This window comes from Taurulus bubalis (assembly GCF_910589615.1).
Source record: "Taurulus bubalis genome assembly, chromosome: 7".
Classification (NCBI taxonomy): Eukaryota; Metazoa; Chordata; class Actinopteri; order Perciformes; family Cottidae; genus Taurulus; species Taurulus bubalis.
Window position 1 is genome coordinate 14,960,126 of NC_136595.1, and position 12,431 is coordinate 14,972,556.

At 40.7% G+C, this 12,431-nt stretch overlaps 1 protein-coding gene across 1 annotated transcript in view; it reads right to left on the reverse strand.

The window, feature by feature from the left end:
* The window catches only part of abca7 (ATP-binding cassette, sub-family A (ABC1), member 7), a gene marked incomplete at its 5' end in the record, with an annotated part of 30,182 nt that overhangs the window by 9,029 nt on the left and 8,722 nt on the right, over positions 1 to 12,431 (reverse strand). The window contains 24 exons of the mRNA XM_079221428.1: positions 118 to 295; positions 474 to 643; positions 748 to 822; positions 912 to 1,017; positions 1,151 to 1,183; positions 1,729 to 1,823; positions 2,088 to 2,280; positions 2,812 to 2,910; positions 3,091 to 3,215; positions 3,414 to 3,559; positions 4,236 to 4,347; positions 5,363 to 5,565; positions 5,687 to 5,744; positions 5,973 to 6,214; positions 6,667 to 6,804; positions 6,906 to 7,045; positions 7,331 to 7,462; positions 7,824 to 7,995; positions 8,730 to 8,843; positions 9,427 to 9,631; positions 9,825 to 10,046; positions 10,465 to 10,687; positions 11,096 to 11,272; positions 12,133 to 12,338. Coding sequence (XP_079077554.1) covers positions 118 to 295; positions 474 to 643; positions 748 to 822; positions 912 to 1,017; positions 1,151 to 1,183; positions 1,729 to 1,823; positions 2,088 to 2,280; positions 2,812 to 2,910; positions 3,091 to 3,215; positions 3,414 to 3,559; positions 4,236 to 4,347; positions 5,363 to 5,565; positions 5,687 to 5,744; positions 5,973 to 6,214; positions 6,667 to 6,804; positions 6,906 to 7,045; positions 7,331 to 7,462; positions 7,824 to 7,995; positions 8,730 to 8,843; positions 9,427 to 9,631; positions 9,825 to 10,046; positions 10,465 to 10,687; positions 11,096 to 11,272; positions 12,133 to 12,338 — 3,564 coding nt within the window. The remainder of the gene's footprint in view (positions 1 to 117; positions 296 to 473; positions 644 to 747; positions 823 to 911; positions 1,018 to 1,150; positions 1,184 to 1,728; positions 1,824 to 2,087; positions 2,281 to 2,811; positions 2,911 to 3,090; positions 3,216 to 3,413; positions 3,560 to 4,235; positions 4,348 to 5,362; positions 5,566 to 5,686; positions 5,745 to 5,972; positions 6,215 to 6,666; positions 6,805 to 6,905; positions 7,046 to 7,330; positions 7,463 to 7,823; positions 7,996 to 8,729; positions 8,844 to 9,426; positions 9,632 to 9,824; positions 10,047 to 10,464; positions 10,688 to 11,095; positions 11,273 to 12,132; positions 12,339 to 12,431) is intronic.

Sequence of the window (12,431 nt, forward strand, 5' to 3'; positions counted from 1 at the left end):
CAAAAATGACTTAACGTAATTGCAGAGTGAGATTGTTGTCACATTGTGAAAACCTTTAAGGGTTAACTTGAGGCTGATAAGAGTAAGGAAAATGTCTCCTCTCTCTTGAGCACTGACCATGTCCCAGGTGAAGTTGGCCAGCCAGTAAAGGATCGGTTTCACCCCGCTGACAAACTGAAGGTGTTTGGCTTTGCTGACTCGCTCCTCAATCAGAAAAAGGACGAAGCTGGCCGGCACAAAGGACATGGCAAAGATCACGCAGATGGAAACCAGAACATCTACGGATGTGGTCATCCTGACGGAGGAATCAGGGAACAGTCAGGCACAGAAACACACATATTATCAACATACACAATAATTCCTGTTTTACTTAAGCTGAATGTAACTCTTGAGAGAAATTGGGTTAATATAACAAGAACAAGAAACCAAATCCACCAACATCAACCCATAAAACTCCACAGCAGTGAACTAACATGGCCATTTCTGTGAGTTGTTCCTTGGTGAGGTTGAGTGGGTGGTTGTAGGCTGTGATGCCGTGTCTTTTCCTCTCTGCACCTGGTGGCAGACTTGCTCTCAGCAGGCCGTTGTTCATCACGTTGACGAATGACACCATGGCATGCCACCCTTTGTTATTGTACCACACCTGAGTACAGCAACGAGAGAAACTCTTGTAAGTACTTCTTTCTTCAAAGACAATCCACAGAAAAGGAGGAGAGAACACAAACAGATAAACAGACACGCATTTACCTTGACATTGTTTTGACTGTTCAGTCCTTCTAGAAAATCCGGCAGTCTGTTTAACAGATGATCCAGCGAACTGTTCTGTGATGAATCAAAGAACATCAGAGAACATTAAGAACATTCAGGAAAACAGCAGTATCAGTCAAACATGCTTGAAACCTTGTTTATACCTGCTGAACTTGATAACGAGTCCTCATCGCCATGATTGAGTCTTGGACATGGTGGACTTGAGATAAAGTCTGAGTGGCGCTGCCCCCGAGTGAGAAACCTCCATATCTATAATTAAAGCAGTTTGTTTCCTGTCAGTCCTTTAGAAGAATTATGTTAAAGACAGTCTACAAGCCATTTTATGGCTATAAGAACTGCAGATATTGTGCCTGCAAAATGACGTTTTAAACCCGCAGCTTACCTAAACTCATTCACCCACTTCTTGGTTTTTAGGCTGTTAATGACACAAAGGGAAAAGCGTGAATGTGTGAATAATTTTCTTTAAAGGAAACACAAACAGTGAAATCAGTGTTCTAACAACTTCAGTCTTTTCATATTTAAAATATGTTGGTATTATTTTTCAAAGCATTATTGTATATTCATTCTTATATCTTAATCATCAGGCTAGTTTGGGGGACAATATGTGTACCACATGATGCTCTGAATGTTCTTTATATTACATGTTGTCTCCTAAAAAAGTATACTTCAGTATAAAACAATAAGGTTGAGAGTCATACGGTATGTAGGCTACAAATAAAGATAAAACAATCAACTTATTTAGGGTAGAACTAATAAATACATTTGACCAAATAAAATTGTGTCTTTAGGGTTTTTTAAGCTAAATTTCCAAACACCACGAGAAGGGAAGGCAATTGTGATGTATTTCAGATCCTTACATGTATCATTAGTAATCTTCATCAAAACAAAAACCCTAAAAAGAAAGTAACTAAATAAAATGGAATACCAAATACTAATGTGTTATTATGTTTAATGAAGTACCTTTTCTTCAGAATCTGAGAGTATGTTTTCACCAAGTAATCAGAGATGTTATAACTTGTCAGATTTTGGAGGATGTCTCCAGTCAGCCTCTTAATCTAAAAGATAACAAATCAAGGCAAGAGCCAGACAAAGACACACAACAGTATATTTCACCACATGATACAATGCACAAGCAAACATTTAATGAAAATGTTACAAGTTTCAATATTTTCTGTGTTTTGGCTTTAGATTTCCAATTAACTTAAATATGTATTTGTCATTTAATTTAATTAGCTTGATTTTAAATAAAAAGAGATCAAAGTCTAATTAATCAACAATGCATTCATCTAATAAATCGGTCTTGCCCTGACACCACTGACCTGCGGAGGCGGCATTCCACCGGCACCCTGCGGGCAGTCTGGGAGCATCCGGCGTACGTCCTCTGTGCTACACTGACATTCAGGAGACGGTGTGTCTCTGCTCCAGTTGCCTTTGCTGAACATTTTCCAGGTCGAGAAAGAGACCTGTGGCCGCATGAACGGGCCAGCCCGTTCGCCTTCACACTGAGGACTCCTGCAGGGAGAACAGGGAATGAACGTGGAGTAAAGGTTTGTGGTTTAAGCATTGAAATGTTGCCTCAATGTCTGGTTTTAAAAATAAAGTACATCCAATGACCACGAAAAACTAAAGGCAAACAGATTCCCCCCAAAGCTGTTTACAGAGATACAGCTTACAACTGATATATATCTATATATATATATAGATATATATAGATATATACATCTATATTTCTATTGAGCGCCAGTAGAGGTCAAAGATTTACAACTAATCAAAAGACCAAACTTCCAGGTGCATAATTTTTACTTTAAATCTACATAGTAGTCTTAATGTAAGGAAGGAATTAAATGTTTTTTAATCTCTGTCTATTTTATCACACATTTGTAGAAAACTGAATTATTTTGCTGTCTATTACATGTTTTCTTCGTACTATGTTTAAGATCTTGATGTCTCAGGACCATTTCTCCCACTACCTTCATTACTGTTTCATTAAGCTTCTTCTGAAGCTGCTGAGACAAATGATTGTATTCACAGGAGTTGTCTTACGTGCTGTTGTCTTCCTCCATGCACTTGGTACCAAAACCTGGCTGGTCCAGCAGAGCTTCCAGCAGGTTCTCCATGGCCGGGTTCCCAGGTGCGTCATTGCTGTAAATAATAAACCAGCTTGTCAAAATAACAATAACAAGGCATCAAGAGAACAGCATGACCAGTTTATGCACAGGGTAGACCAAACCAATTGACCAATTCACGGCTGAAGAAACCGATTAAAAAATGCAAAATTGTTTCTGCGCTGATGTAGTGGTGAATGTTTGGGTGGAGGCCTACCTGAAGAACGTGTACTGTTCTCCGTACATCCAGGGCTGCAGCTGCATGGCGGGGTACTTCCCAAACGGAGGTACAACGAGGCTGAAGAGCAGAGCGACCAGCACGAACACAGCAGGCAGGACAATCTGAAGCACAAATCAACCTTACAGAGAGATTGTCACAATCTAAATAATGACTTAAAGCCATTAACACCAAAAATAAACCGATGTCTACATTTTTTGTAAACAAAGCCTCTAACAACTAATAATTAAACTAACTAAAGGATAGGAGACACCGTTTGTTTTGTGTGCTATCAAACAGCTGCTGTCAATATTTTTCATCACCTGAGCGAAGAAGCCCCTGCGGCTCCTTCGAGCATAAAGCCAGCGTTTGATGAAGAGAGCCCTCAGCTGCTGCCAGGTCAGCCACCAGCCGGTCAGGGGTATCCCACCCCGGCCATCTCCACTCAGCAGGTCTGTCTCCTGAGGTTCTGCAAGCAGGAAAAGCACAGAGTGAGAGTAAGTAAGTAAGTAAGTAAGCAACATTTATTTTTATAGCACTTTTTACAGACAGAAGTCTTGACAGGAGTAGTAATAAGAAAACAAAATTAACACAAAATGACCATACAAGGGGTCAATAAATTACAAGAAGTTGTTAACACAAGAGACGTATATGTGAGCACACCAATACATTGGGCTTATAGATACATATACTTCGGTCAGTGCTGTCGACCTGAAACACGATGGAGACGCTTGTCATATCAGAGCCACAGAAAGTAGTAGAAACATGACAACAACTAATTTAGGATATACATTTTAAGTTATTTGAAAAAGCTAATTCAGTACAGAAATTGGTGTGCATGTCAATGTTAATGGACCCAAAATCTGTTAAATCTCTCTTAATTGTTGGCTCACAGTTAAAAGTACCGAGTGAGGAAAAATGCAGTATATTTAATCTGGAGGGAAAATAACACTTTTTTTTCCTATACATCTCTATATTTCAGTACAGAATGATCTGAAGGTACCTTGCTTTAGAAACGTTTTCCTTCCTGGCAGCATTATGGCAACAAACAATCACAGTTGGAGATGAAACAGCAGACTGACTGTACATGGAAACACTGTGTGGTATGTACACACATCCATATGTCTGTCAGTGTTTGTGGATACCTGTCTCTGGTTCTTCAACATGTTCAGCTGTTGGCTCCTGCCTGAGGGGAGATCCGGCCTTCAGCTCTGGTTCAGCATCCACGCCTGTTTCCTCCGCCACTCGCAAAAAGATCTGAAAGTGAACAGAATAACCATGATATTAAACTCCTGCTCACAAACACAACAAGATGCTGTTCCAGTGGGTGGATCATTTTAGTTGGGACTCTAAAAGGTTTCAATGTACACATTCTCTCTGTTGCGGCCCAAGATGACTCTCACCCAATGCAGCTTTATTCATTTTAACTTGCATAAGCTTCTACTAGGTTTCTTGTCAAGTATATAAAGAAAAGATTTTCACTTTTTTGCTAAAGAAGTGCTTTGAAAATGATCTTCTGGCCCTTATATATATAGCTGAAGCTGCAGACAGCAGGTGGCAGTAAAAAAAAGCATCAAGCGGATTTACAAAGGTCAGCGTAGCAGAGGGTGAGTGCCTAAGACTGAGTAAACTTATCAGACTCCACTATCAGTGCTAATCTGATGCCAACGTTAAACCCATTAAGACCATGGCTGCTCCACAAATATCCCTCCTTTCAGATAAAGCACGGTTAAGCTTGAGCTTCTCTACTAATACCATTTGTCTGACTCTAAAGATATCTATAGTTTATCATGTTTTGCAGATTTATAATCACTATTAGTTATGTGTTATCCAACATCTATTTCACAGTTTCACAATTGCTTTCAGGGGAAACTTTCATGGCCAACTGCTGCCTTCAACCTTTATTGGTTGTGGCTTATACGTGTGTTTGGCTGGCTGCAGAGCTGTGGACCTACATGCATAGTGAGGGCAGAAGAAGCCTTGAGCCTTTTTTCTTCAGTTTTTGAACCCAGCACAACTTTCCTGTCTTTCAGTCTTCTGTTTCAATCTCTCTTGTCAGCTATTAGCAAAGGATGCAGGTGACCAGAAACAGTAAATAATAATTGAAACTCTCAAAACCAAGGTGCCAATACAATCATCGGCACTCACCAAGTCGTATGCTGTACGTCGGTGGCTTAATAAAATAAAAAATGGACGCTGTTTTCTGAAGGTTTCTGGCAAGTGCATCAAGTAGCTTATTTATTTATCCATCAAAACAAAGTAAATGTCTCACCTCTTCCAGCGTGCTGTCTGACAGACCGTAGCTGCTGATGCCCAGCTCGGTCAGCCTCTGATCCAGTTCGGACAGGAAGATGCCCAGGCTGCTGTCCTTGGCTGCCGTCTGCGGCAAGTTGACCACCGCCTCGCGCCCCGACTCCTCCACCAGCCTCGCACCCGGGATGTGGTGCTGTGCCAGGGAGAGCATCGCTGCAAGGTCTGCAGTGAAGACAATGATAAGAAAAGACATCATACAATTAGTAAGACCTTAGCACTGCACTTAACTAACATTGAAGCACCTCAGTTAACTGCAGAGGCCATACAGCAGTGAAACACTCACATGAGCTACTCCCCTCACTTCCCAGGCCGGTGTCTTCACTCATGGATGACTCACTGTCCTGAAACACAAAGATGAGTTTTTTGTCTTTGTTTTACTCCTGGCCTGTTGCTACCACCCCATCTAAGTTACTGAACTTATTTTTTCCAAGATATAGATCAACACTCAATTATTATTTTTCCATCATCATTTTTTATTTCAACAATGGACATCTTGAGAACTCATGTAACAGCAAAAATGTAAAGCTCGCATATGTTAATTTTCCAGGATAATTCAAGTAAAAAAAGACCTTGAGAGGAGGCAGTTTATTGGTGCTGGTGCTGGTGCTCGTGCAGATACTGGTGCTGCTGGGAGTGCTGGTGTCCAGTCCCTCCCTCTTTACCACAGTGAGGTAGTAGCCAGATCCAAGGCGGGATTTCAGGAACAGCGGTGAGCCACAGCAACACAACTTCCCCTGGGAGATGATGGCGATCCGGTCACCTAGCAGCTCTGCCTCATCCATGTAGTGGGTGGACAGGATGATGGTCCGGTCTGATGGAGAAAGACATAACATATGGACTATTTCTTTCACTTGTCATCTGTATATTTTACAGGTCTCTCATGTTGGTCTTGGATTTTGCTTGTAATTGTTTTCGGGTTTATGTGGGGTTATTTTCTGCCAGTTTATAGATCAAAGCCATCTCCTAAAAGAAAAGTACACCCAGGTTTTACAGCAAGGTTCCAATAGAAAGACTGGATCAGGCAAAGTATACTCTATTTATTCAGCACTTTATTTATCCCACTCTTGGGTGATTATGTAGACTTTCAATTCAAGTAAAAACAAATACAGCTATCAGGTTGTCACTCCAAACCGCATGGTTGGTTTAACGGTTCATGCTGACATTGCTTTCTGGCCTTTTTGGCTTGAGGCCCTTTAAAATGTGGTTTTCCTCTCACCCCCCAAAATCAGAAAAACAATGAGATTCACAGATGCTATCCTTCACCTTTGCGATACTTGAGCAGTAGATCCCAGATTCCTCTGCGTGAGTATGGATCAACCCCGGCTGTGGGTTCATCCAGAACAACCACCTTAGAGCCCCCGACAAACGCTATCGCCACAGACAACTTCCTCTGCATGCCACCTGACAGAGAAACAAAGGGAGGGAAAAGACAAAGTTGACATACCCTCTACAAAACATATACGAGTCTTGTTTTTATACAAAAATCTAACTAGCAAGTTTACCAGAGAGGTTTTTGGTCTGTTCATGTCGTTTATGCAGAAGGCCGACATCTTTCAGCAGAGTGTCCAGCTCAGCTTTCACCTCTGCTTCAGACAAACCCTTCAGACACCCATAAAACCACACATGCTCCTCCACCGTTAGTCTGAGAGAGAGAAAAAAAAACGTGTTTTCTGGTGAATTCCAGGCCTACCCGATAACATTTTCAGAACAATCATCTATTTCATAGTAATGTGAATGATTTAATACATTTGGTTATTACTCATAATATAATGTATTTTATAGACTCTCAAAAGAAGCTGGATGTATGAAATCTTAGGTGGAATTTCTGTAATCTATCGAACCTAACCATAGTAATTCAAAAACAATGTGCAATTGTTACTAGTTTTTAGCAACAGAACATAGAAGACATTGGAAAGACAAGCCTTACATGTCAAACAGTACGTTGTGTTGTGGACAAACTCCCAATGTCCTGCGGATGATGTCCATGTCATGACGGATGTCCAGCCCCTTAATGTACACAGTGCCCGAGGTCGGTGGAAACAGGCCAGTCAGGACAGATCTGACAAATATCAGACACATTAGAATAAATATTTGTTGAAGCACACCTTCCACTTTAAATTAGATACACATCTCTTATCTTTTACAGACTTTTCCTGTGGCCATATGTGTGCTGATGCTGGTGTAGTAACTAAATCTTTTCACTGTTATTATCCTTTACAAGCCCAAAACATTGCAATAACTTAGATGACAAAAGGTAAACATCAAGAGATCACATCCCCTGAACTTGTACACAACCAAAGTGATTCATTTTGTATCAAATCCTTGTAAAACTTCAATTCTAAACAGCCCTCAGACACATAATGATAGAACACATTAGTGCTAATTGTGATCGACTTTCCCTCATCAGTTCTGTTCCTTACATGGTGGTGGTTTTGCCGGCTCCGTTGTGGCCGAGGAAAGAGGTGATCTGCCCCTCGTAGAACTTCAGATTGAGGTGATTCACGGCTAGTTTGGCTCCCTTCTTATATATTTTCACCAGGTTCCTGATGCTCACACCCAGGATCAGGTCAGTGGGTTCTGGTTCAATGTTCTCTGATGACAGAAAACAATTGTATGTGTTTAGAGGGGACAATGTACCGTTAAATATATATATATATATATATATATATATATATATATATATATATATATATATATATATATATATATATAAATATAAAAATATATATATAAATGTGGGGGAGTTACAATGGCCAATTACCTGCTAATTCTACTCTCACAGTGATTTATAATTGATAATAAAAGTGTAGTATGTGAGCAGAAATCATCAGCCAAAGGGTCACGATATGTTTTTACAAACCGAGAACATAGCTCCCCTAACTTTACTACAGGAGTCAAGTCCAAAATGAAAGAGAATATGGATAACACAGGCCAGACGCAGCGACACAACAGAAACAATGTAAAGTCTGGACTGATGATCATTCTCAGCTTCAGTCTCCTTGTACTCTTAACCCCTGTACTTAATGGGCTTATTGTCTCAGCACATTAACTTGACTTTTAGTGTATTGGATTAAACATAACACAAAACAACCAGCATAGACAGTAAAGACCAGAGGAGACGACTACAGACAGCTGTCAAAATGACAACAATAAACCGGTACTTTAGTAGTATCACTTCTATTTACAAACTGATGGCTTGGAAAAATACTTTTCCACTGTGGTTTAGACAAAGAAAGCCAACTGTAGTCAGGATTTTACCTTTAAATGACTATAACAGAAAAAAAAGGTCTGTGTAGGGCTGTGCAGCAGCTTTGAGAGCTTTGTACCTTCATCCTGTTCTGTCGGTGCGGGGGGGATCGGCATGCCAGCCTCCAGGGGAACTCCACCCCAATAGTTGAGCTGGAAGATGAAGTACCAGGGCCGGGGGATCCCATATTCTCCTGGTGAAAAACACACACACACATATTAACAAATTCAGTCAAAATGATCATTTGATAACTGCATTTTGATGAAAGAACCAGTTAAACCAGTGTCACTTACATAGTGAGTACATGGTAAAGCTAACCTACAGAACCCCCGATACTACATCGAAACTAAATATTTTAAGAATAATCAAAACACCCATGGCAGCAAACCAGAAGCTAAAATATATATATATATATATTTTAGAAAATAAAATACTATTATTTATTTAATTTGATATCTTTCACAAGATTAAAAAACTATTGACCACATTAAATCAGCTTGAAGTTGCAGCTTTCACACCTTAAATATTTTTTCTCTAAATTAAATGATGTCTTCAAATTAGGATCTCCAGTCCTGTCTAAAACTAAAACACAAGTCTAAGACAATTTTAAAAGTTTGTAGTTTGCTTGTTTGTCAGAGACGAGAGAGAGGGGTATGCTCGGCCTACATTCACATTAGCTATTAACCCTAACCCCTTTATTGTAACTCAATACAAAACAAATTACACACAATACTCCCAAATAGTTTTTTGTGCAGATATAGTTCCAATCATCATACCAGGAAACACTGCCTCGATGTACCAGGCCGCAGTAGCATAGATGAAGGCATCCAGATAAAGCATGACTATAGAGGTAGTGAAGCTGTATGAGTCTCCTTCCACGGGGCTGGATCGGAGGTTGTACCACTGGATGCCCACGCCTTGCTCTTCGTATTGAGAGAAATACTCACAGCCGAAGCCAAAGGCCACAGGAGACAGGAAACTCTGAGGAAAGAAGAACAAACTATTTTCAATCGTGGCACGAGGACACTTTAAATGCTGCGATACTTTTGGGTGTTGAAGCTCAGTTTCATTTAATGAATTAGATACATTGAATGTCATGGTTAATGTTCCAATTCCATCTGTTCATTAAGTTAATTTGTCAACAACTAACTTTTTTCTAGAACTGTGTACTCACAGCGAGGACTCTGTAGGTGGTGTTGAGACGGTCTCTCCAAGCCACACATAGTACGTATGGCAGGTAAAGCCCAAAGTAGATCAGCCCTCCACATGCAGCAGCCAGGTTGGCTTTAGAGAAGAATGTGCTGATGAGAAAACACTGCATGATGGTGGCGGTGGCAAACGCCGTCAGGAAGAAAAACACAACAGTTGGGTCGCTGTATGGCAGGATGTCCCCCCACTGGAAATAAAACAAACCAGAATTACGACCTTGCTGTTGTATGCCACCACCAACCCATCATGTTGCAGTGTACATTCATATCTATCCAAAATATCCTCACTTGATCCTTTTATCCTATTAGACACGAAATGGTGACCATGCAAACAAATGTATCAGATAAAGGAAAGCTTTTACATTGAACATCACAATATGCAATACAACTACTGAACAGTATTCTCCACTTTACTATCAGTACACTCATTACCAATTTTTATTTACAGCTTTACATTTTCTTTCCTGATCATGCACAGCCAGCTATTTTGTGTATATATATATACATATACACAGCCAGCTACACAAAATAGCTGGCTGTGCATGATCAGGAAAGAAAATGTAAAGCTGTAAAGTATATAATGTGTTGAGTGAGTGGTCATCTTGCCTTGAGCATTGCAATAAGGAGCCCCGCAGAGACAAGGAAAGGAACGATGCTGGTGATAAACCAGCTGAGCCACAGCGTTCCCGTTCCCAGACCCATAATCCTCATGGTTTCCTTCAGTCTCGCCTCCTTCTCATACACCACGCCTTTGATGATCATCGCCACCGAGTAGATCCAGGCCAGTGTCATGAAGAGTGGCAGAGAGCGGTTCAGCACTCGGAGGAAACTGTTATAATGGTAACCAACATTTAAATTCATATGCTAAAGCAAAGTAATAATGTAGTTGCAGTCCAAAGCAGAAGGTGGTTAAATGGTATTCAAAGTCTGGTACAATTTTTAACAGTTAAAATACTTGTTCTGACATGTTTTCCTGTTCTTTAAAGTTTTTGTGAACTCACAACATTCATGGGAACTCCTTGATTCCTGTTATGATTCCACAAATGGGAATGGGGGCTTTCGTGGGAGCGACTCTCCCCCTTTACGAGCTACCGTTGAGGTAAGTAATGCACTACAACGTCTGCTGCTCCAGACCAGCTGCTCAGGTTATGGCTGTGCTGGTCTGTTTCCACCGTGAACATGTGGAACTGTGTGCACTGTTTCTTAAAATATTAGTTTACAACAGCATGCGACTCACACATCATCCACATAGCAGGGGTAAGGCATCTGCTGGATGTAGATGCCGGTTGTTTGTTGAACTCCGGTCAGAATGCGGCTCACAGCTCTCTCCACCAGGTCCTGAACGTACACAAAGCCACCCCAAATGTAACGCATATCATTGAATGGGTCAGCTGCTGGACCAGGATCCCAAAATCTGAAGAAAAAAAAACAAAAATATATTTTTATATATTGAAATCCAAGTGCTGGAGAAAGTCCTGAAAGACAAGTTCTGGTTTACAATATTCGTCATTTCAGCTTAAAGAGACTACTAAAACTTGTTTTGGGCTAAATTCCATTGATCTTTGATAAGCTGGGTTTTCATAAACTGAAGAGTACTTAGATGTGGGCGATGTAACCTGAACTTTACATGCATACCTGCAAACTCATAAGGGGTGAAAAAGGCAGTGGTGGGCCGTCAGGGCCTGCTAAGCCTTCTCTGCTGGCCTAAACAGAATCACAAAGTTAACATTTAAAAAAATATATATTTTTATTTTTAATAATTAGAAGTTATAGTTTTTTTTATAATTGAATTGTTTTTCACAAATACACTACATGTATTATAATAATTTTCCCCTCATTTTCTCATTGCACAGCTCCTGCCTGCTGCCTGCTGCCTCCTGCCTGCTACCTGCTGCCTGCTGCCTGCTGCTTGCTGCCTGCTGCCTGCTACCTGCTGCCTGCTGCCATCAGCCTTCTGTGTGGCGCGGCACCGCTGCTTGTTAAGGGTCTTCTCATCCATCACACCACTCATCATCAACCAATTTTCACTTTATTGGCAATGTAAGCCGAGCTGTTCATGCAGGCTAGAGAATAATTCTGTACATGTACCCAATGCTAAACTATAACATTTAGAGTCAAGTATATATGGTTGAAGCAATGGACTAGCATGTTATGGAAAAGGTATAGACACATTAAACCAAAACGGTTTACTTGCACTTTCACTGAAAAAGTTCTCCATCTCTAATGTTAAAGAACGGCACAAAAACAAATTATGTTTTGGTTCTTCCTCAGTACCTGTCCTTGATTTTGTTGGTCCGGGTCACATCATCAATGTCCATTCGGATTTTGTAGGTGACGTGGGGCGGCAGGTCAGGGGACGAGGAGTTGGGCAGCAGGAAAACCACACCCGCCCAAAACTGCCTGTCCTCCAGTAACTCCAAAGCCCTGTCAATCATCTGACCCTCGGTCTCCAACCCCTCCATCTTGTTCAGAGAGAAACACTGCAGAGAATAATAGGAAACACAAAATATATAAATGATAAACAAAATTGAAGAGAAGTTGAAGTTATTACTTAAACCTTGCACTATTTACAC